Genomic DNA, 25,401 nt, shown 5'->3' with positions numbered 1-25,401 from the left:
ACTGAAGTAATTTTGGGTAAGAACCTTGCTCAAGGAGAGCATAACATGATGCGGGATTTGAACTCGGCGTAAGTACAAGGCAGTAGCAAAAACGCAACCCTACGTGCCCCTCCCTTCGTAGAACTAATACGAAGATAACATTTTATGCCGATGAGAGCTTCAGTGCTGATATTTACAGTCTCCAGCACGTTACATTATTTAGAAAGCATGTGTAAACGTAAGAAGGTACATCTACTATAAATATCACTTATCACAGAAAGGCTTTCATAATAATGCATATACCTGGAAATACAGACACATCTCATACCTAAATACCGACAAACTGCACCCTGATATCGCAAACCAGTTTCTATTGGAAATCCATCTGTTGGGACAAATGTCCAGAAGAAGAATGCCTTAAGAAGATATTCCTGTTGCTTCTCATCAGAAAAATTATAATGCATTCCCAGACCAGCAAGTTCATTCAAAAATGGACCGAAACGTACAGAAACCATCAAAAACGTTCTGGGGTATTTTCTAGGAAAACATTCTCCTTGTCACACTAGGAGGTGCTACTGCTGAAGTGGGTGCGCTACAAGTTTTCTTGCTGGTCTGCGGAGGGCAAGTTTCTTGGCAACTAATTTTTAACAGTTTGTCAGCTGTTTAAGAAAGGCCTGCGTGTAGTAGACGTAATTTAAACCGACGATCAAAATCTGAAAGAGAAATGCAACGGAGGGAATCACGGGCATAGCTTATCAATGACTACAGTGAGCCCTCGGACTCTGATGTCATTAGCAGACAAGCTGGTTCCATGGGGGGCACAGTGGTGCAGTGGGTTGGACTGGATCCTGCTCTCTGGTTGGTCTGGGGTTCGAGTCCTGCTTGGGGTGTGTTGTGACAGACTGGTGTCCTGTCCTGGGTGTATCCCCTCCCCCTCCAGCCTTGTGCCCTCTGTTGCCGGGTTGGGCTCCGGCTCCCTGTGACCCTGTATGGGACAAGCGGTTCAGACAGTGTGTGTGTGTGTGTGTGTGTGTATGTGTGTGTGTTCCACAGTGCTTCACATGGCACATTACAGCTACCGTTGCAACTTTGTTCCTGTCACCATACTTGACATACCTTAACATGTACAATTTTATACTTAACTGTTATTTATTTAGAGTATGGCTTTGTCAAAGAAAAAAATTAATTACTGTCTGGGAACAAGCTACAAAAAACTACAGCTGCATTAAAATATTAAATTGGGGCAAACTTGAAATGAGTTTGGAACAAACCAAAACTTTTCCGAATAAGAAATAATGTAATAATTTCATTATCCAGGTTTTTCAATAATCAGAACAAATTAGGGCCAGATAATGGGAATTGGCATACCTTGCTGTAGCTAGAGAAAGATGCTTCATCACAGTGACTTTTCCACAAGTACCATCACACTTTCATCAGATTCACAACCTTATTAAAAGACACAAAAAAAAGTTGTCCGGGCTTGTTTTAGGGACACCGGCCCGATAAACAATTTTTGATAAGCCAGAAAATACGGCCGACACCGAACAAGTCGTTCCAAAAGAGGATTTTCTCCACCTAAATCGAAACAGCGGTCGCAGTGCAGATTTGCAAAGCCTTGCCTTCAATGTTGTGATTAAGGTCACCAACAATTACTATCCTTATGATTATAGCAGCTTCAACTGACAGCGATGTAATCGCCTTCCTCTCATGAGGGTCTGGAAAAGTCCACACAGACTTCCAGCTTCCCTAATGTACTTTGTCAAAACTCGTTTGGTCCGGGCCCACAGTCCCGTAATCACGGGTCCTTTACTGGTACAAATGAGTTTAAAACCTGTAATTTGATGGTCTGTGTCATATAGTCACACCCATGTCTTTCATCTATGCTCCAAAGAACTTTGGATGGATATAAATATTTAGCTAATTTTCCACCAACAAAAGTTTTTTTTTTTTTTTTTTTTTTCCAGGGACAGAACACATCTTTGGGGAATTAAGACAAAAAGCTTCAGAAATGGAATAAAGACCTCAGACTGTTCACTTAAAGAAACTCTATTAAAAACTATGCACTTAAATCAAGGGACCTGTTAATTTAATAGTCTTATTTTATTGAGTGAAAATTGTCAACATTGAACCTTGGTAAAATTTTAACCTTGAACAAACGTAAAATGCAGGGGTAATATTACAAGTTTAAATAATAGCATCTTGCTATCAAGAAATATCCTTAAGAATCTCTTTCTTGCTTTTCTGCCTTTCCTTCAGAGTATCTTGCACGTATTTTTTTTAAACATTTTATAATCCATCGGCAGAACTTGAAGTAATCCTTTAAAGAAAAAAAGATGTTTTTAAGAGCGGCATCTGGTGATTCCTATGAAAATACCTATTTAGAACAGTACTCCGTTAGGTCTGATTTTTGGCTCATTACCCCGAGATAACCGGAAGCGGTCAAGGGTCCTATGGGGGAGGGATCCGAACATCTGAATGGGGTCTGAAGGAATTCTCCTTCAAGTGATTTCCTGCAGTTATCTCACTGATTCATCAAAGCGTTTCTTTCAGCCAGTGACATCTTTACAAGGGGAAAACAGATCTCTTCTGCACCCAACAAAATGACCCTTAATATTCTAATACAGAGCTGCAACACTCCATGTTTTAAAGCAATTTTCAGACTTATGGAAGTTCAGGCAAAGCAGGTGCAGCACGGCACTCATATTGCTACAAAGGATCTGAAAGCCCCATCTGTTGATACAGTCAAGGCCACTGAGGTTCAGAGCCTCTCCCAGATGATAAATTCGGTCTCCAAACCAACTGAAACACATCTTTTGGACTGCAGACAATACAGGTTAAACATTATACAGAATGAGCTGAATCTGAACCCGTGCTTGAGCAGCGTCAGTGTTGTGAGGCAGCAGCACTGCAAAATGTGGCACTTTAATGTACAATAAAAGCGCAGCTTTACATTCAGCTGACACTTTTCTCCAAAGTGACTTTTAATGATGAGGCGCTTAGTTATGTAAATGGGTAAAATAATTCTGTGTAATTTTACTGGAGCAATTTAAGGAAAGTACCTTGAAGAGAAGTACAGCTGGAGGTGGGACTCAAACCTGTGAGGTTTAGGTGCAGAAGCTGTAACCACTACACTACCAACCGTCCCCTGGTACCACCTCCCTTACATATTATACTAATCATGTATTAATATATTAATAATTTAATTCTAATTAGAGGGCTATTTACAAACATCTTGTATCTCACATTTTTAGTAGCAATATGAGTCTCAGAGGGAATGACATGATGAATCGATGCGAAAAAGGATGTCTTGCTTGGATTTATTTAATCTGTTCGTATGTTGGGGGAACAAAGCCGCGTTGGTGCACAATGAAAACAGAATGGCACGGGCGCTATAACGACAAGGGTGGCGGCTGCTGGGTCGCGTACACATTCGTTGTAGCCAGAGGTGAACCCCCGTCAACCCCACCGAAAAGCTTTGCTCCGCGAGCTGTGCCCATCAAGGCACCAATCTATCACCGCGTGCCCGCGCATTCACGAACAGCAAGAGCGCGCGGCTGGGAGCGCGTGTTCGCGGTGTGGCTCCCACCAGCTATGGAGCCGGGGAAGAGGAGCACGTTTTAAGGGAGGCGGGGGCTGGGGGATGAGTGCGCATTGCAGCAGGTTCCTGATACACGGCTCCGTACACACGGCACGGAGTTTCCAGCGCACTGATTTTCACTTATTTCGTTCACCACTCACTTATTGTTAACGTTTCTCATTTATCTGGTTCAACCCCGTTCGTTCCATCCAGATGTTTCATTTTATCATCGGATATATATCACATGATGATTTGTGCAACGGTAACTGGTTCATTTCATTTATCATCATGTAATGGTTCTCTGTTCACAAACCAACAAAATCTTTTCAAGAAATAAATAAATCTGTACAGTTTCTCGGACATTTGATTATGCACCCCAACCTGAGCAATATTCAGTTCGTCTGAGCGCCGCGAGTCTGGAGGACGCGAGCGCGCGCGCCGCATCCGCGGGCTCACCGCAGTCTCCGAAATGACATCGCGCGTAGGTCGCGCGACATAATCTGCAGTCGCAGCTAATCCGGGACAGAATTAAAGGCATACAGTCACTGCTGTCAGTCTTATGCCACCAGTTGCATGTGAAAAATAAAAATGTAGACGCAGTAAGTAATAAAATTAAAATGTATACCTACATCCACGACATGCGAAGGGCGCGTTCACAGTCTGCATATTAATAATTAGTTTTCATTCAAGTCGTGCTACAGACGCCGGATGGCAAAAAACACAGTTACATCGCAAACATTTATCATATCACCAGATAATTAAACATAACTATGTGAACAGTGTATGATCAGCTCACTGCGAGCAACTGAATAACAATTTATTAATACCAAACGTCCCCGCATCTTCTTGCAATTCAGATCACATCCTATCCTAGTTCAAAACTTTGTTGAAAGCGAATGAGCTCACTAGCTAAATGTAAATACACAATAAGGATGTGAGAGTGAGTGCTCATTTCTTATGCTGTGCTTTAAATGAAATAGCTTTGCCATACCTTTGAGACTTACGCAGTCTGTACGAGAAACACCCCTCGCCTGAAGTGTGAAGCCGGAGAACACTGAGCCCCTAAACCCCTCCCACATAGCTCCCCGCACCCCATAGACACCGTCTGGCCGTAATAAGCAGAAACAAAGCGCAGTAAAATTATCTCGTAGAATTGCCTGGAAAAAAATCTCACACAGCTTTTTGAGTGTCTTTCTGACTTTGAAACACTTCAAAAACAGCAGATAAAATATCCCACACCCATTCTAAAATAAGGAAAACCAGAATTGTGTAGAATATAATGATTTATTTAGTGTTCCGGTAGCTGCCTTCGGGGGGCGCGGTGACGCAGCGGGTTTGGCCGGGGCCTAATCTGTGGTGGGTCTTGGGTTCGAGGCCTGCTTAAGGTGCCTTCCGGCGGAATGGCGTCCCGTCCGGGCTGTGTCCTCTCCCCCGTCGGCCCTGCGCCTGCTGTTGCCGGGCTAGGCTCCGGCTCGTATGACCGTGCTTGGGACAAGCGGTTGTAGACAGTGTATGTGTGTGGCTGCCAGCAACAGGATTATAGGGTTCTTACGGTACTCAAGACTCCTCACACAGACATTGTGCCGGCACCGTTTTTTCTTTTTCTATTTAATATAAAGAGGGGTACAGGGGGGTGCGGTGGTGCAGTGGGTTGAACCACAGTCCTGCTCTCCGGTGGGTCTGGGGTTCAAGTCCCGCTTGGGGTGCCTTGCGACGGACTGGCGTCCCGTCCTGGGTGTGTCCCCTCCCCCTCCGGCCTTACGCCCTGTGTTACCGGGTAGGCTCCGGTTCCCCGCAACACCGTATGGGACAAGCGGTTCTGAAAATGTGTGTGTGTGTGTGTGTGTGTGTGTATAAAGAGGGGTATTCAAGAATACCACAAAACGAAATAACTCAAAGTCAGAAAATATGACAGCAAGAAACTATAAATGAGGCATATTTTAAACATCTTACATTTTGAGCAAAAATGGGTTTAAAGCCTAGTTAATTCATAATTTGTGTTTCATTTTTAAAACAGAAACCGAATGAAAGTGTCGTAATTCACGTTTTGTTTTTCAATTTCGAATCATATAAAACGAGTGAACGCAACGTACACAGACCGAGTCGGGACGTTAAAACGAGAAAACTTTACAAGTCAAGTGCTTAAAAGAAAAACAGAATGAAAGACAACCCCCGAACACCCAAAGCCTTATGTTGAATTTCATTCCATGCTGCAATGTTACTCTGTCATGATTAATAAATGACACTTAAACAACACATTCGTACAACACCACAAATACATATTAGAAAACGTCACTACATGTGAAAAACTATTGCGTGTTGAGAATGCAAGAGCTTTTCCAAACAAAACTGTCCTTTAACTCCAATTAAGGAAGAGAAACACTTTGCAAATATACAAGTCAACAGTTGCAAATAAAAGAACCACAACAGTAACAGCAAAGCCCGGCAAAGCATGAATTTCAAGCAACACTGAAACAGCGGGCAGCCCTAGGAAAAAGAGGGGAAGTAATGGGTCCTTTAGAGAGGGAGTCCTTTTCAGCATTGCACTTGGCAGTGGCGTGCACCGTCCCTCGTGAGCCTGGTGGGCTGTAACGACTCGACAGGCAAAAATGTCTCCATTCATCATTTCCGATGATTAAAATCTTTATTCAATAAATAATTCCTAAGAAACTGTCATGCCCATAATGAAATCAAAAAATAAAACAAAACAAGCAGTAAAACCAACTAATAAGGACCTTTAAGACAGTAAAAGACATACCCCAAGGCTAATAACCATAAATAATTAATAAGAACTTACCCGGCAAATCCACCAAGAGGGGCGGTCCCTTGGCCTTGGTGTTACCATACACCTTATTTACTGTTCTTGGGTATTTTCCTTTTCACAACACGTCTACCCTATCAATATTTTAGCAAAACAGGTGACTGATAGAAATACATTTCACCAAACATAGGAACACAATTAAGAAAATTAATAAACACCCTCGCACAATAAACTAATCTACACTACACTAATCTATAAAATAAACAACAATGACAATAAGTAAATTAATACAAGCATTCAACACAAGCAGTCATTCAAGTAACTACTTAGAAGTGCAATGAGTGCTAGAAATGATAAAAGTGTGCAATTAAATAAAGAAATATGAAAACCCTACACCTAACATAAAACACAGAACACATCACAAAACACAGCACTTACATTCACTAAAAATAGAGGTTGCCTGCTTGGTGGTCATATGCACAAAAGGTCCAAAATCAGAAGCACAAAGGTTTTCGGTTTTGGCTCTAATGTGGTGGAATGACCTCCCCTCTCACTCAGAACCTTTACATTTAAGGAGGGTCTTACAACTTCCATCTGCAATCATAATTAATAGCCACAACATAGTGTAATGTGGTATCAGAAGTATTAGATTAACAAGGATGTGAGGCAGCAGAACAGGAAAGTCGGCAGTGCCATCACAGAAATGATGCCCTTAGAATTCATCAGATTCAAACAGAATGTGGATAGCAAGTGGAGAATTTTCCTTTTACCTGAAAGCAGTCAGAGCTTCAAACTGGCTGTGCAAAAGGTTTTCCTTACATTCATATGAAATGGACATAAGATTAAAACTGCAGTCATGTAATTGTGGAGATATGCAGGCTTCTAAGACCAGATAGTGTTCACTGTGTATAATTAAAAAGCTACATGAAAGATGCTGATAGCAGTAGATCCAGATGTTGTAATACAGATTAGTAAAGCTAGCAAGCAGATCAAGAAAGCATACCAACCATCTGAGGAAGGTTTGCTTGAAGCTGAGCCATGGCCTGCTAAAGTGTTGGTAGGACATGTTTCTAAAGTAAAGGATTCTAAAAAAAAGTGGACAAGCTCTTGTTGAAAGAAACACCCAGTTTAGCAATTTCCTGCTCATGGGAAAATGTCCAAAATGTAAAAGGAAAAATCAATTTGCGAGAGTGCGTTTTTCAAAGATGGAAGCTTAAGAGAATGTATGCACACAGTGCAGGAGAAAATACTGGAGAAATATTTGTGGGAGTAGTACATGGCGAGGACAGTCAAGATCGAGGAATTCAGGTGACAGATAAATTGCTAGTTCCTTTGCATGTCAGCAGCAGAGCGTTACAGTTAAAAATAATGATCGAAAGCAAACTTACACTGGAATATTTCATGAAGCTGAAGCAAAAGCCACAGATATCTAATATTGTGTCAATTAACCTAGCAACATACTGTATAATGCACGAAGAATCGACAGTAAAGATGTCATCTAGAGTTGCAACAAAAGATAGTTAAAGCATTTTTTACAGATCCATGAATAGGTGGACATTGACCAAAAAATTAAAATCTTTAGAAATTAATTAACTGGTGTTTTAAGAAAGTAAGGGGGTGTGGTGGCGCAGAAGGTTTGACCAGGTCCTGCTCTCTGGTGGGTCTGGGGTTCGCGTCCCTCTTGGGGTGCCTTGTGATGGACTGATGTCCCTCCCTGGGTGCATTCCTCCCCCCCAGCTGTATGCCTGGTTAGGCTCTGGCTGGCCATGACCCTGCTTGGGACAAGTGGTTTCAGTGTGTGTGTGTGTGTGTGTGTTTTAAGAAGGTAAGACCTGAGAAGTAAATGTAAATGATAGATTTTGATGTCTGTCACCTCCCAAATGTTTTTGGTGATGCTGTCAGATTCACCCAAGTTAACTCACCACAAATGGTGAAATTTTCCTTATTTGAAAGCTGCTTGGCAACGCACAGATTGGCCTTTTGCATGATATTTTTAGATAGGATTACAGATAATGTAGTAATTAGCAAAATGTTCAACTTAGAAAGAAAAAGAAAGAAAGAAAGAAAGAAAGAAAGAAGAAACAGTCTGTACTACTTTTTCTCCGCATATACTGCCAAAGATAGTTCTAGCACACATGTAGCATCAGTCACAAAAACTGTGAATTTATTTTTCTATAGGGGGGTGCGGTGGTGCAGTGGGTTGGACTGCGTCCTGCTCTCTGGTGGGTCTGGGGTTTGAGTCCCACTTGGGTTGCCTTGTGACGGACTGGCGTCCCGTCCTGGGTGTGTCCCCTCCCCCTCCAGCCTTACTCCCTGAGTTGCCGGGTTAGGCTCCGGTTCCCCGCGACCCCGTATGGGACAAGCGGTTCAGAAAATATGTGTGTGTATTTTTCTATAAAGCAACCCTTTTATTTAAATACCCATCTTTTATAATTCTCTTATTAGAGATTATGAGTAACCTGTTCATGTCAAACAAACCTTAAATTCAGCGATTTGTGCTTACAGGGCGAGAGTTGAAATCCGTAAAATCAGTCACATTATGTAATGCTAGTAAGTTTTATTTTAAAGTTAATTTGCATCATAAACAATAGCTAGCAATACATAACTATTCATATCTGTACAATCGATGGTGGTTCAATTTACCCGCAATGTTCTATGTTTCTTGTATTGTTTATTCTCATTGATATTTGGAAGTTTTGCCCGAGTTTTTCATCAAGTGGCATTAGCTGCATGTTAACTCATCAAGTAAGAAATATCATACAAACAAGTTTCTTGCGAATTTTGGTAACATAAAACAGAAATAGAATAAAAACTATCAAAGCAAGCAGATTGACATACACATTCAAGACTAAAGTAAATTAATACATGATGGTAAAATAGGAGAAGGGTGCAGTGGTGCAGTGGGTTGGACCGGATCCTCCTCTCCGGTGGGTCCGGGGTTCGAGTCCTGCTTGAACTAGTCCCACTAGTCCTTGTGATGGACTAGTGTCCCCTCCTTATGCCCTGTGTTGCCGGGTTAGGCTCTGTGACCCTGTATAGGATAAGCAGTTCAAACAGTGTGTGTGGAGAAATGTGTCAGCTCAATATTATATAAATGCAATATTCTGAAATAACATTTCATAATTTGGCTGAGTGCTACACAATTGTCTTTTTTTACTTAATTATTTTCAAATTAAAATATAGCTGTAATAATACTGGCATAATTCTTTAATAGACAGATTGAAAAGTATGGTCCATCCTTTTCATCTGTCTTTGTTTGTCTTTATCACTTTTTATATTGACCAGCAGGTGTCACTGTGGTTTTAATGCTATCTTCTTCTTGGATGGCCTGGGTCCCAAATTCCACCTTTTGCTTTTGCACCCCTGAACACAGTATTTACCCTTGAATTTTTGGGGTTTAAGTTACCCGGCTGTAGCTGTACTCTAAGTAGCTTATGAGAATAAGTTGCTTTAGATAAAAGCATCAGATAAATGGAAAAATCTAAATGACATCTGGCTGCATAGGTTTCTTGTAGCCATCCATTAGAATAATCTGCTCTGTTAGGCTCAAAAGGAAATACACGTCTAATTGCAGACTCAGGCTCCCTGTGCTCTAAATGTACGCAGGCTTAATTTATAAAGAAGCTTAGCCATCTACAACCAGGAACATTTTCCTTTTTTACTATCTGTACTTCTGTGTCCTCTGAATCAGTCAGATCCAACCATTTGAGTGAAATGTTTTTGCATTAAAAAAAGCTTCCTGTAGCACTGTTGAAACAAGCTATTTCAGTGTATATTACATATTGCTTTTCATTATTTCCCATCAGTTCAGTTTTTTACATTATCTGCTGACACATTTCACAACAAAAATTCACGAGAGTGGTTCAACACGCGTGATCATCTTTAGACGCGCAAACAAAAACACCGACCAAGTGGCCAATTACATAAGAAAACCACTGAATACCCGAAAGCTGAAAGTTCAAGTCCTTCTAGGAACCTTGCTGCAATAACCTCTCATAAAGAAATATAGTAACTGAAGTGTGGGGGGCGGGGTGGCACAGTGGTGCAGTGGGTTTGATTGGGTCCTGCTCTCCTGTGGGTCTGGGGCTCAAGTCCCGCTTAGGGTGCCTAGTGATGGACTGGTATCCTCTCCTGGGTGAGTCCCCTCCATCTCCAGCCTTACACCCTGTGTTACCAGGTTAGGCTCCGGCTCCCTGCGACCCCGCATGGGCCAAGCGGTTTCAGAAAGTGTGTGTGTGTGTTTAACTGAATTCTCTCAAGATACCTCATGAAAAGAACAAAATGTATATGTACAAAAAGTCATAAACAGCATGGGTACAGACCAACGAGACTGCTGTGAAGTGTGTTTTTCTTTCTGAAAATGACAGAAAATAAGGAGATAAATACCTCTGGTGTATTTGGCAGAACCTCATTTCATGCAGGGCAACTGATATGGGTTGTGTGGACTTTAATTTAATTTCCTTTTAGGACTCCATGCCACACACCTTCTGGAAGAGCTCTTTGAGCAAGTCACTTCATATTTTAAAGTGCTTCTCCATTAAGCAGTAAAATTAATTTAATTGTGCGTTTGTGTGAGAGACAGTGTCTGTGAGCCAGTTGGTAGTAAAATCATAGTTGCAGTTCAAAATAATATTGCTGTTTTCCTTTGGAAAATCATGTAAAAATAAGTCTTGCTACAATGACACCTCCACATCACTTTCCTGAAAAGAATGTGCTACAAATGTAATCACTTTATTTTCTCTTCTTTTTTACTGTTACATAGTAAATGTTTTTACATAACTTATCTGTAAATGGGTTGAAAAACATGAAGATAATAAGAAAGTACAGAAACTGCTTGTTCCCTCTCCTTCAATTTGTAGCATTGGCAAGGGCAATATACAATTATCTTTGAGTGGGTGTTAGGGCATTAGCTGTAACATTATGTAGAAATACTGTATGACTCAAAGTACAGCAACATTTGAAAGCAATTTACAGCATTACCTGAAGTCTTGGCAGAAATGTAATCAAGACTTTGCCTTCTTTTTAAATTTTAATTATACGCAATTAGAGGTGCATATTCTGCAATGTTTGCATCAAAAGAAAAACTGAATTACCCCTCCGTGAGATGAAAGAAAATTCATCCCACTGCAAAACAAACAATGAAGGATAAAATACGGATTAAATTTAAGGATTTTTTCTTTCAGTATTTTAATTGTAAAGCATGCCTTTCTGTTTTAAAAATGAAAAGCAATTTCCGGTGAATTTCCTGTCAGAGTAGCTCTTAAAAGAAAAACTGTATACCAAGGCATCATTTGATGTACTTACACACAACGAATGTGTAAGTGCTGCCTTAATTTCTCCAAAAGAATGGAGAAGGTGTGACAGAAACAAAAAGAAGGTGAATGAACTGTAGATAACCCTCTGCCAGTTATGTATGGCAGGAGGTAGCGTCTGGACTGTTTGGAAAAAGGTTTGAATCCACCTCAGAACATGCAGACTGTGTGGAATGTTAATAATAAATAATAAATTAATAAATAAACAAAAAAAATGCTTGGTTTCATTCTTATTTTATTGTTTTATTGGTTTTACTTCGGGGGTGCGGTGGCACAGTGGGTTGGACTGGGTCCTGCTCTCCGGTGGGTCTGGGGTTTGAGTCCCGCTTGGGGTGCCTTGTGACGGACTGGCGTCCTGTCCTGGGTATCCCCCTCCGGCCTTACGCCCTGTGTTGCCGGGTAGGCTCCGGTCCCCGGCGACCCCATCTGGGACAAGCGGTTCTGAAAGTGTGTGTGTGTGTGGTTTTACTTTTTTAATAATGCCACGCCCATGCCATCAAGCCAACACAGAGCACCCGGGGTGCGACAGAGACCATCGCATTTAAGGCAGCATCAGACCAGGAGCTGATGCGGAACCTTGTTCAGCCTTGTGACCTGCGACCTACCAGTATTGCCTTCACTCCTTCCCGATCCTGCCATCCCTTCCTACTCCCGTCTCCCTCCTCCTTAGTCTCAGTAGCTCCTTATGGTTATCGACCTTTTGCCTGAAAATTGACCTTGTCTTTTGGATTATCCCTTGAATGGTGTTTGCACCTTGGAGACCTCTTGCGTGACCTTTGACCTAATTTCTCGGATTTCCCTGAATAAAGCCCCTATTCCGCTCCACACTTGGGTCTTCCTTCCGGAACCGGCCATGACAGATAATGTTTCCCAATGGCTGATTTTTAAATTTTAACCCTTAATGTCAAGGCGCTTAAAAATAAAGTAAGAAGAATTGCTTTGTTTCATCAGTTTGAATCGTATGCCTTCAACCTGTGTTTTTTCCAGGTTTTCCACCTCTGGGACCAGCGGGATGTGATTCTCTTCTCTTAACATAGGTGGGTTCCACTCTACGGGCATGAGGATGCTTTCTGGGGATCGCGTCTTTGAGAAGGTAAGGCCTTTTGCCGTTCATTCTGACTGGGTTTTGGGTGTGGACATCATGTGAACAAGTCAACACATGCGCGTTCTGTGCGTCTTATGTTCCGGTGGAGGTCAAGTCCAGCATTGCTCTATTAGATGAACTGGTCCCTTTTTGCGTGAGCGATAGACATCTAATAATAGGAAGAAACTTTTACATTTTTCTTGAGGGCAAGGACCACGGTAGTATTAAACATTTCAAAAGTTTTATTAGCGGTTTTAGCCTTAGGGATGGTTTTAGAAAATGCAACCCCACTGATCTGGGCATTACCTGGCACAACAGACACGGTGCCTGTAGTTTTTTAAATTACATTTTAGCATCATCACCCTCAGTTATTTTTAAGTAGGTTCTCTTGACTGCTCAGTGGCCCGCGGACCATATGGTGGTCGAGGCCACAATTTCCATCATGGCCCTGACCCATGGCTGAGGAAACTGGAAGATGAATATTGAAGTTCTCCAAGAAAAGAAGTATACAGACCTTTTTTATGAGAATTTTTCATTGTGGCAGGATTCCAGAGATTTTTATCCCTTGGTGGCTGATGCCATTAAGTATTGTATCCAACATGCTGCTTTGCGATGTCAGGATATCAGCACACTTAAAGAGGTGCTGCAGAGGATTTATTCTTGCCACAATAACAGAGGGACCTCAGATTATGAGAGGGCGGTGGAGATAAAGGATATTTTGAGGCAGCTGCATGAGCGGAAGGCCGGGGCCTTTCTGTTGGGCGCCAAAGCCAAGGAGGTAGAGGAGAATAAGAAGTGTACCTCCTACTTTTTAACAAGGTGAAGGACATGAAATGCAACAGAGGTTTTACCTCTCTGCGGAACCAGCAGGGGGAGTCCCTCACTGACACTACACAGATATTGGAGGTTGTATCTTGTTTTTATAGAAATCTTTTTAAAGACTGAGAAACGGACCTGGTCACAGAAAGGAGCTTTTTAGAGAATTTGATGTTGCAGGTTCCTGAGGATGCCCTTGGCGGATTAAAGAGCCCCATTGCTTTGTTTGAGCTGTTGGAGGTGCTTGGTAAGATGAATCGGCGCAAGGTTCCTGGCCTTAATGGTTTACTGGTGGAAATTTATTCCACGTTTTGGGACATAATGGTGCCGATGTTTTTGCACGTTGCTGAGGAGGTGCTAGGCAGAGGTGTGCTTATGAAAACTATGAGGAAAGGGTAGCTCTCCTTCTTGTAGAAGAAAGGCGATAAAGCCGATCTTGCCAAATGGAGACCCCTCACGATGCTTTGCATGGACGCAACGATTATTGAGAAGGTCCTGACCGAGCACCTGAAGAAGGTAATGGCCAATCTGGTCCATCGTGACCAGACATGTGGAGTACCCAAGTGTTCTGTGCTCTGGAATTTGCACCTGGTCCAGGACGCAATCGCCTGGAAGGAGGACCGAAAGGTCCCCCTCGTGCTGATCAGTTTGGACCAGGGGAAGGCATTTGACTGAGTGGATCACCACTCCTGTATAACACCTTGAGCAGATTGGGTCTTGGCCCCAACTTCCTGAGGTGAGTGCGTGTGTTTTATACCGAGGTAGGTAGCCAATTTACCATCAATGGTTCCCTTTGGGGAGTGCCACAGCTCAGCAGAGTGAGGCAGTGCTGTCCGCTATCCCCGCTCCTTTTTGCTCTTTACATTGAGATGCTGGTGGCCACTGTTGCGTCCACCTGGGGATTTATGGCCTGCTCGTGCTGGGGAGTAGCGATGAAGTGATGAAAATGGCCCAGTATGTGGACAGCACTATGTTGTTCCTGTGCTTGGACTGGTTGCTGGAAAAACAGAGATAACTACATCGGTTGTTTTTCCCGATGTGATGGTCCTCTCAAGGACTATGTTTCTTTATCTTTATCTTTCTAACTTTCATTTGGAAGGTGCCGCCAGGGTCAGTTGGGAAGTACGCTTTGACCAAAGCCAGACGGAAATGGGTTTGTGGAAAACCAGGTCCTTGTGCAGGTGTACCCCTTGCCCCGCATGATATGGAGAGGCCTTACAAAAGATTTTTTTGATCTCATCTGGAGGGGCAGGTATGAATACATGAGGAAGGAGGCCATGTACCTCCCAAAGGAGGAGAGAAGGAGAAATGTGCCAAACATTCCTCTTAAACTGGACTATCTTTTCCTTTCCCAGTTATGTAACTAACTGGCAGCTCCAACTGAGCATCCCCACCTGTACTTTATGAGTCTTTGGTTGGCCCTTCTGATGCGCCTGCTGGTGAAGTCCTGGTCCAACACTGGGCTGAATGCCGAGACACTGCCTGCTCATTCCAGTAACGCTGTAAAGTGGAGCAAGACCACGGTGGCTGGGGTCGAAGCAGAGGCAACACAGGGTCTTGTTTAAGGCCCTGGTCGAGAGGAGAGGACTTGAGTTGTCTTAGGTCTTGAGGAAGGTATGTGGGCCAGGATTTAGCCAAAGGGGCTAGTCCACCATCTGAAAAACTTGAAATGACATTATTTGTAAAGTAAGTTGCTCGCCAAAGTGGTCCTGTACAGGCACAGACTGAGCAGCCTAGCGTTTTATGACTCACCTGTGCAAGAAGATCAAACTGCAGATCATTGTGACATATGACAAAATCTTATGGGGATGGAACCCTAGAACTCAGCAGGCAGCAGCCACCCGGACGTGGCTGATAATCAATGTTGCCAGGCAAATGCTTTGGAACGCAATAACCCAGCTAGTCCAGACAGGGGTAGACTTGTGCGTCCAGGGTGTGTATCATAAAATCCAGGCCGACCTAATGTTTATGATGGAGAATTATGTCTTGCAATGGGGTTACTTAGAAGCTGAACAGAGGTGGAAATGCCTTTTTTCTCTGTAACCCCATTGGTTTGTTGCAGATTCTCCATCCTTGGGTAAGTAACACATGTCCTTTGATGCTTATAAGACACTGCAACCTTTTTTTTTTTGTGAATGTCAGTGTTGTGTTTTCTGTTATGTTCTGTGTTTTATGTTAGATGTAGGGTTTTCATATTTCTTTTAACACACTTTGCTTAAATGCACACTTTAATAATTTATAGCACTTATTCCTCTTTTAATTAGTCACTTGAATGACTACTTGTGTAGCGTGTTTGTATTAATTTACTTATTTATTGTAATTGTTGTTTATTTACTTTATTTTATAGTTTAGTTTAATGTAGTGTAGATTAGTTTATTGTGTGAGGGTGTTTATTAGTTTTCTTAATTGTGTTCGTTTTTTTGGTAAAATGTATTTGTATCAGTCACCTGTTTTTCTAAAATGTTGATGGAGAGACACGTTGTGAAAAGGAGAACACCCAAGAACAGTAGGTAAGGTGTATGGCAACACCTAGGGAACAGGCCAGGAGACCGCCCCTCTTGTGCAGTGGAGTATCCGGGTACATTTCCTTTAATTATTCATGGTTTTAGCCTTGGTATGTTCTTCAGAATCTTATTGATCCCATCATACAGTATTTATATGAGTTGGTTTTATTGATTTTATTTGTTTTATTGTTGATTTTAGTATTAGCATGACAAGGACATCTGTGCTTTTCTGCTCTCCCTATTGCCCTAGAAGGACAAGCGGTCAAGAAAATGGATGGATGGATGGATGGATGGATGGATGGATGGATGGATGGATGGAATGCAAACCGATCGGGGAGACCTCCAGCTGTCCAGAGCTCTCCCATCATCTGATGTTGTTGTGAAAAGTTTCTAGGTATCTAAGTGTTCTGTATGGATCTCCTGCTGCTTATTGATTCTAGGGGAGAAAGAAAATTTCTTCCCCAACTTTGGGGCCTCTTCTGGAATGGTTAATCTCTGCTGTCGGTGACCTGCCGCTGAAGGAATTCCAAAGAGGAGCTAGTGTCCTAGGGGAACCAAAGAGACCGAACCTGGGTCAAAGTTAAGGATGGCTTGTTCCACGGCGTGTGGGTCATGTGGACAGAGTACACCATCAAAAGAACAGAGTCAGCCAACAGGACAAAATTTTTGTTTTGTACAAAGGTTTTGACGCATATGTTTGTGTATTGTATTTTGCGTGTTAAGCCAGTCAGAGTCATGTGTTTGTGTATTATATTTGCCGATTAGAGTTGTGAGCTACATGGAATGATTTGGGACTGAACGTGACAGATTTGTATGAAATATTAGGCACCTGTGTAGTTTTGTTAATATTGTATTTGCAAAAATAAAAACAAGTGAAATTGCTGATTTTTCTTAAGACTCTAACAGGAAAATAAATTGACATTGGTAACCCAGGACAGAGTGAGAGTCACGCTGCTGGGTTGTCTTGTTGTCTTGCAACAAGATGCCTGCATGGAGGAAAAGACAAGCCCTAGCGATGGGTGGGGTTGTGCATTGTATTATCTTGAGCGCATTGTAAGCTGGTAAGCGATAAGACCTCGCGATAAACCTGTAGTAGCTTGGATAAATCCAAAGTTCTACTGAGGTGGAGGGTTCCGAGTGCAGAGTCGTTTCTGTAAAGCCCGTGGGGGTGAAGTTGGGGTTAGAGTCCCACCACTGTGGTTATGGTTGAACCCTCAGCTGGGGCAAGTCGAAGTCCACTGGTGAAAACTCCGGCGTAGGAGAGCCAGATTGTTTTTGTGTTTTGTGTTGTGCATCTGTGCTTCTCTGTGTTTTGTGTAATGTTCTACTATGCTGTGTGTTTGGAAAGTGCATGCTAAAAGACTTCCATAGGGTAAGAATAAGAACAACAGCTTAATCTTTTTATATATAAATCACTCTGACTATAAAGACAGTTCTGGTATTTTCTTTTATTGTTGCTTGTAATTGGGTTGGCATCTATGTATTGCACAACAACTTAATCCTATAATTAGGGTGAATACTTGTTTACAAAGTTTGGGATAATTAATAAATTGGAACTTTATTCTATTATGAATTTATTGGCATATCATAAATATTCTTACAAGAAATATTGTAGGTACTGCATGGTGCTGGAAGTGGTGTTGGATGAAATGGTACTGTGATCCACTAGATTGATCACAGTCAACTGGATGTATCTGGCTTATATAAATGTATAGTACTAATTAATAATAGCAGTGACTCCAACAAGCCTCCTGGGTTATAAAAGACCTTACCTCACAGAGGATTTTGTATGTATTGGTACAAAGTGCTTTGTTCACTCACTGCTATCTTCACTTTTAGTACCCCATCCATCACTTTCGTAAATGAAAGACACAGAGATATGAAGCTAAACAGGAACATTTTTCACATTCCTGCAGGGAACTACTTACAGTAAAAAACATGGCTTTTCCTGCCTCTTCCATCATTTGCCTGCACTTTAAATGTTTGGGTAGTGGCTAAGAAACTAGTCTTGGAACCAGTGAGATGCAGCTTCTAAAATCCCAGAAGGATGGTCAAATATCCAACTGAATACAGAGGCTTCAATTTGCCAAAAAGCAGAAAAAAATGACTGAAATTAACAAATTTAACACTGCATTTCAAGACTGAAACATTACAGGCCTTTCGAAAATTCATTCCCTTTACAGACTTCTGAAAGTATTCTTTGTATATGAGCTACTATTGTCCTCAACTGTTCTGTAAAGACTGCAATCACTATCTATAATTGCGCAGTTTTCATTGACATGGAAAACTTCAAGAGAAATTCATCTGCGTGGGGATTGTAAAGAAATGCCTCATCTTCCATGACACTACCATAGGTACACTGGTAAATCATCTTCGGAAAGAAAATCCAGACTTTGCTCACTGACTGTCCACTATGAAATGATACTGGCGGAAAACCGTTTTCTTTATCACAAATAGTTTCCCTGAGCCAGCTTTAGCCATGCTTCTTCCACAGTGGCAGTTGTGGTATTGGTAATGGTAGTGTGTGAGTGACAGAGAGAGTGTGTTCCACTGATGTATGGATGAGTGACCCATTGTAAGTAGTGTATCTAGCAGTGTAAGTCACCTTGATGAATAAGGTGTGTTTGCTGATAACACTACATAGAGTTCATTGGAATTCGCTTTGGAGAAAAGCATCTGCTAAATACACACACATTGTCTGAAACCGCTTGTCACAAGCAGGGGTCGCGGCGAACCAGAGCCTAACCCGGCAACACAGGGCGCAAGGCTGGAGGGGGAGAGGACACACCCAGGACAGGACACCAGTTCATCACAAGGCACCCCAAGCGGCACTGGAATCCCAGACCCACCAGAGAGCAGGACCCAGTCAAACCCACCGTGCCACCACACCCCCCGTATCTGCTAAATAAATAAATGTAAATGTAATGTAATGTAAGGGTATGGCGTTGCTATAGTTTCTGTAATGTCCCGTGAAAAAGGTATTACACATCTTATTCACATATTACACAACATATTTTTGTCATTAACTAAAAATAATAAAGGCACTTCTTAAAGTGAAGAGAGAAATTACAAACAATAAAAGACACACAGAAGAAAGCTGATACAAACAGGCAGTGGTGTGCACAGTACAATGTAGACTTTGTACCACTGTTCCATTCAGAACCACTGTAAAAGACAGTTTTGGTTTATTTATAATATGGGGAAAATTAATATGAAACTTCAAGCACTGCTTAAGCTTTAATGTGGTTAAGGAGAAATGGAGTTTTCAGCTCTCATACTTCATAGGCAGACCAGTTAGCTATTCTGTATATTTTATGAAGGGTACAGTCTTGACAACAGCAACAGTATAGTCTTTTTGTAAACACTGCATCTATGCAGCAAACAGTGCTTCGTCATTTTTGGAAAAGATTAAATATGAAAGGTAGAAGAATCATTCTGTTGTTCAAATATATAGCTGGAGTGTCTAGGTAATATACCTTGTATCTTCGACCATCATGTATGAAAATATTGAAGAATATTTTAAATTTAGTGTAGATGTGTGTGCGTGCACACACACACACAAATACAGAAACTAACATCCATACAGAAAAACTCTGAGATATCTCACTGCATTCTTTTTGCAAAATCCTAATCTTGTATCTCCTGATTGAGGATGTGGAAGGTTGGGTGGAAATTAGGCAGGCCCATCTGATCATTTGCCTCCTTGTATATCCACTTGCAAAGCTTTTTGTTATGTCACCGGCACCCTTCTCGAACGCTTGCCATACAACAGATGCATTTATTTTTGTCTCTTCAAAGTGCTGATACAGGTGCCTTTCGTCTTCAGTGCAATGTATTATTCGGCATATGCAATTTCGAGGTCTGTTTGTCCACCTCTTCAACCATTTGTGTATGAATCCCCTTTATCATCTCCTCCTTAACATGAAAGGCAAAAAAAGCAAACCACATCTTCAGTGTGCAGAGGGGGTAATTAATTGGAACTTCAAGAAATATGTGCCAGTGGTGATTTTGGAGCATCAAGCAAACTGATCCATAAAACACTGATCAACTGAACAGTCAATTAATCCTCTGGCATGAACTCTGAAAACCATCTTGCAGAACAGGAATCATGTTTTAATATTTGCATGTACAAATTACCCTTGAGGATGTGTTAGCCAGATGCTGCTGCAAATATATCCTCTTCTGTTCTCCAGCTGTTCAACAGCTATCTGAGAAACTGTACAGAACAAATATCTATATAATTGTATGCTGAAGTTCCAAGTTTGTGAGCAAAACGTATTTGCAGTCCCAGTGTTGCAATACAGCTCCCTTTTAAAGAAAGCACTGATGTCACTTATCATTTAAATTTATGAAGACATCAAATCTGATTAACTAAACTGCATAGAATTTTTTTATGCTACAAATATAGCAAAGAGATCTAGTGTGTGCTTAAATAAACAAGATGTTCATAGAGTATAGGGAATTCAAATTTAGAAGAAAACAGTTTTAACAGACTTTGAGAAAAACCCCAAATCTCAAAGAGTACTGTCCCATTGAATCTGAAGCTGTTCATGTAGTAATGAAAGGCAAATAACTGCATTACTGAAGCTTTGGTTCAGGGCAAAAATATAGTGACCCAAAAGACCTTTGCTTTCACTTATTTTGATGACACATCTTCCAGTTTGCCATAGATCCTTGAGTCACCTGTCTACACTTGTCTCCGCGAGTCTGTTATTCATGATGGCCAAAGCACCAACACCTTCTGAGAAGCCATTGTGCCGAGAACAGGAGCCTGACTGGCGGGGGTGGCCATTGGCTGTCTCAGAGAGCTGCTTCTGCATAATAGCTAAGTTGACTTTGTTGGCTGCCAAGAAGTCCCGCATGGAGATCATTTCTCCAGACATGCGGCGCCCATCCATCTCTTCACTGTCATTAACAGCATCAGTCTCAATAGAGATGTTGTGGCGGGGGTAGGTACGATGTGGACCCACAGCATTGCGTCGTGGTCCCAGCCCAACCCCTGGGTGGCAGGTGTGGCCACAGCGAGGAGGTACTAGCCATCTCAAGATCCAATTGAGAACCTGTTTAATGACGATGGAGATGACATTAAAGAGTGAATAGATGCAGCAAACACCCGCAAGGATGAACAGGAAGTTGCCTAAGCAGTAAGCGGCCTGGTATTCATATACCTGCCGCTGGCCGCTTACCATGTCCCCAAAGCCAATAGTACTGAAGGCCACAAAGCAGAAGTACAGAGAGTCGAAGTAGCTCCAGTCCTCCACAGCTGAGTACATGGCTGAGGCACAGCACGACACCAGTACAGCTGCCAGACAAAGAATGAGCATCACATAGTAGACTGAGGGTTTCCATCCAGCCAGGCTATCACCCTGGGCCTCAGGACCACTAGTAGCACCATGGCTATGCTGGCCTCCATGGGGGAGTATTGCCTTGCGCCGCCGCTGATGTTCATAGCATGACTTGAGCACAACGGCCAACAAGGTTATGAGCCGCTCCAGGAAGAGATTAAAAAAAAGTATGGTGGCTGCACAGCCAATAAGTCCATAAAAAATCAGGAAGATCTTGCCACCCATAGTTGTCGGGGTGGTCATTCCAAATCCTGGGCAACAAGAAAGAGAAGTCAAGGTACTGGGCAAGTCTTACACATAATTTTCTGGTGTAAAACAAAGTAAAAACATGCTAAGCTGATGTCATGCTTAAAAAAACTTGGAATAAACTGTGCTCTGGATCCCATGTTTTTTCATTGTGCTTCTCAAGTAGCAGGTCAGCAGCATATCTTGAAAAATGGCAACCTCCTTCACTTCATTATTGTATTAGACTAAAAAAATTGTGCTGTTGTATGTGTGTTGCCAGTATGAGCAGCAGACACGCAAGTAGGCAGCATGTTTTAACTGAATGGACTAGAAGTGACACGGAAAAAGAGAGGGAGGGAGGTATTGGGAAAGACAAGGTGAGGCTCATTAAGAGGGTGCAGAGACTGGTGAGCAAGTGAGAGAACCTGATGGGGTTCATTCTGTTGAATCGAGAGGGCTGACAACTAATTAAAATCTGAGAAATAATTTTAACAGTTACACTGATCTTTGCAAACAAGCCTTGCTCTCTTCACTATTTCAGAATAGCCCTCAAGCTCAGAAAAAGCACATATTGTACAGTATGTTGTTACTGGTGATGGTGAGCAAAATTCTTGTTTTTGCATACCTTCTCTCTTGCTCTGAAATAAGCAAAGACTCAAAGGATCCATTTTTCCTATAGCTGCATTCTCAGCTTTCAAACAGCTGAGAATTAGAAGCCTAAATGGAACATTGGAAAAACCAAACTGTCCATTTTAGCATGGTACGTGTATTCAAGTGATAAGGCATGTGTATCAATAATACCTACTGATTCCTTTTTCTGAACAGTCATTTAGTTTTCTCTTATACTCAAGTGACTTGATAAAAAATGTGAAGTTGTCAAGCTTCTATGCATCCCTTGGCTGAAAAGGATGGCTTACCCAAAGGGTGCATAAAACTCCTGCTAAACACCTGCTACACTTACAGGATAGCCTTCAATGGCAATTGATTTTCTTTGGACTCTACACTGTAGCATCTAAAAATATATGCCTAGAAAATTATAGCTTTCTGAATTTTAAGATTTAAGAACAGTTTGAAAAGATTTGTGGGGTGTTGGACTTTAGGCATGATGGCAGGTTTTATTTGGAACTAGCAGTTAGTTTTTTAAAGGGAATAAACATTAAATACTGGTTCCAGCATGCTGGGTTACAGAGACGATAATGGACTGGGTCTTAAAAGCAATAAAAAAATCCTACATTGATTAATGTAAACCAACTGCAAATCATAATTTTACAAATATCACAGGGAAATGACCTGTCACAGAGTAGTAAAATACATACATGATAATACAGGCAGTTTGGACTGAGTGAACATTTGTTATGTCCAATATTGACCCATGACTGTATTGCTTTCAAGCAAGTATTTTTAAATCTACAGTTCACAACAGACCATCAAAATCAGGATAGACCACAGGGGATTTCCCACAATTTCATAATTAATGCCAGATCAGAAAACACTGCCAATCTTGGACATATCCATCAGGTAGTTTTCTGTTACTTATAAATGAGACATACATTACTGTAAATGGAAGCTGGCTGTTTTTATAATAGCTAAAAGCAGCAAGGTATCAAGTATGTTATTGTTGCCATGAACTAGCATAGCAGTTAGTGATGCTGCCTTTAGACACAAATGTTGTAGATGCCTCCAGCTGTAGTACCTTTCAGCAAGGTACTTGCCCTTAGTTGCTCCAGTAAAATTGCCCAGCTGTGTAAATGGGTAAGTAATTGTATGTAACTTAAAATTTTAAGTTGCTCTGGTGAAAAGTGTCAGCTGAATGAATAAATGTAAACTGATATGACATAAACCAGCAGCGAGACTCAGAGTGGCTGTTGCAGACCTTTAATGCCTTAAGTTTATATTTTAGTCATTTCTCAAGTTCAATTTTTGAAGCAGACAGCAACTCAGTGTGATGCTGCATATCCTGAAGGACAAAGTTGAAAGGACAGGGCACTGGAGGTTAAGGATGATGGAGAAAGGTAGCTACTTGTGCAAAAAAACATGGGTGCAACTAGAAATGTTCTTTATATATGTACAGTATGTATGTATGTTTGTATGTACCTGAACTCTGCATCACACCACTTTTTATGCACAGTGTACTGACTGTAAATATAATTAAATAATTTATTAAAGAACTACATTTTATATTGATCAGCTGGGTAAGTGACACCTCAAATAATAAATCATATATTTAAATACACAATTTTACAGTCGCAAATATCCCAAAACATATACATTTTTAGAATTCTTATTTTTTTTTAATTTTATTTTTGGTTTTTATTTTATTTTTTAATTTTTATTTATTTATTACAAAATTCAGTTTCCCCCATTTTCAGGTCTTCATGTTAATCGTCAGTTAGGTCAAGACTCTTTGCACTGAATTAGAAAAATGTCACACCTGCTAGCTCGCACTAAGTCTATTTTACCAAGAATTTGCCAATAATTTCCAATGGTCAATTCTAAATATATATTTCTGCTCATGAATCATAATTTGAACAGTTGTGTAACCTTACGATCAAAATGTATTATTGTTGTCAGATGTATTATAGTATACATATTATTCGCATATAATAATAATAATAATAATAATAATAATAATAATAATAATAATAATAATTTAAGTCATGGGAGACTTACGGTTCTAGACAAGAAACTTCATAATACTGGCATATATGAATCTGTACGGTGAAGTACTCTTCAGAAGCGGACTGGTTCAAATCGCACACGCATTTAATTTTGTGTTCTTTTTTATTATTCTTTACAATACCTCTTCTACGGAAATTTAAGACTGTGAAAACTTTTTTAAAATCTAAACTGAAACGTGAAGTGCGAGTATACAGATAGTACCGTATTATAACACTACATTAGCGATTTGCTGCTGTTAACTTAAGATCATGAGTTGATTTCTGCTGTATTTCTTCTTTCAAGTCTCCTGTGACAATAAATGCGTAACTATGACAACAGCCGATCGTAGCTGTGATTGCAAAAGGCAGAAAGCAGATGCACTTTTCAGAGACGCGATCGTACCTATGGTCGAAACCACGGTCGCCACGAAGTAGAGGGCGCCCGTGAAGTCCCACCGCGGTCTGGTGGCGTCCACGCGAATCCCCGCAACGTTCGCTTCCTCGTAGAATCTGAGGAAATTCTCCAGCTCCTTCCTGCTGAGGTTGTGTTTCTGGCTGAAGTGTTCGAACCTGTGCATCCACCTCTCCTTCGCTTGCTTCTCTTTGGGCTGCTCGAGAGCGGAGAAGACGGCGGCTCCACATAGCAGGTAAAGAATGATAAGCAGCGCCAGCATTAGGAACCTCGCGTTGTCCTCGTTCAGTAGCCCGAAGCCGCAGCAGCAGCAGCCGCGACAAGCCATTATTATTGTGTCACAGCTGGAACGGAGAGAGCCGATCTCATCATCATCTCTGCCCTGGGTGATTCAGTGGGAGTGAGATCATTAGATCAAACATTGACTGGGCGAAGTCTTTCGACAACAGATGTGTCCGTCCCTTCCTCCGCTCGAGATCCAATATGTGAAAAAATGAGGTTCCGCAAAGACAGAACGACTGATAAAACACAATGACTTTGGTTCGCTGTCAAATCAGTCCTGTATCGTCCGCAGCGATCATGCATATTATGTAATCCAGTTAGGCGGTCTGAGCTGTGATATTATTTCAGAGAATTGTTACCCCAAAGTACTCATTTAGCCACACAGGTCAATTGAAACTTGATTGTACACTTCACTCCGGTGAGCAAAATTAAACATGCTGTCGTCGA

The 25,401-nt window shown here is 41.5% G+C and overlaps 2 protein-coding genes across 4 annotated transcripts in view; both read right to left on the bottom strand.

Moving 5' to 3' along the window:
• Positions 1-4,609, bottom strand: part of LOC108922326 (microtubule-associated protein 2-like) — a 72,312-nt gene extending 67,703 nt beyond the window's left edge. For 2 of the 3 annotated variants that reach the window (XM_029255944.1, XM_018732400.2), the window contains exon 1: positions 4,548-4,609. The gene's annotated coding sequence lies outside the window, so the exon portion shown is untranslated. The remainder of the gene's footprint in view (positions 1-4,547) is intronic. The other variant, XM_029255945.1, reaches the window with a different exon arrangement.
• A 16,103-nt stretch (positions 4,610-20,712) lies between these two features.
• LOC108922294 (potassium channel subfamily K member 13-like) lies at positions 20,713-25,003 on the bottom strand. The gene is made up of 2 exons (XM_018732340.2): positions 24,664-25,003; positions 20,713-21,629 (listed from the first exon to the last, which is right to left on the bottom strand). The coding sequence occupies exons 1-2, from the start codon at positions 24,998-25,000 to the stop codon at positions 20,713-20,715; spliced, it is 1,254 nt and encodes a 417-aa protein (XP_018587856.1). The 5' UTR covers positions 25,001-25,003.
• Between the last annotated feature and the right edge of the window lie 398 nt (positions 25,004-25,401).

This window comes from Scleropages formosus, chromosome 1 (genome assembly GCF_900964775.1).
Source record: "Scleropages formosus chromosome 1, fSclFor1.1, whole genome shotgun sequence".
Taxonomy (NCBI): Eukaryota; Metazoa; Chordata; class Actinopteri; order Osteoglossiformes; family Osteoglossidae; genus Scleropages; species Scleropages formosus.
This window is presented reverse-complemented; position numbering and strand designations above follow the sequence as displayed.

Bases quoted from the DNA above. Each gene is read 5' to 3' on its own strand.
- LOC108922294 (XM_018732340.2), bottom strand. From the start codon at position 25,000: ATGGCTTGTCGCGGCTGCTGCTGCTGCGGCTTCGGGCTACTGAACGAG. The intron at 21,630-24,663 runs GTACGATCGCGT...CTTGTTGCCCAG, and splicing joins GACCGTGGTTTCGACCATAG to GATTTGGAATGACCACCCCG.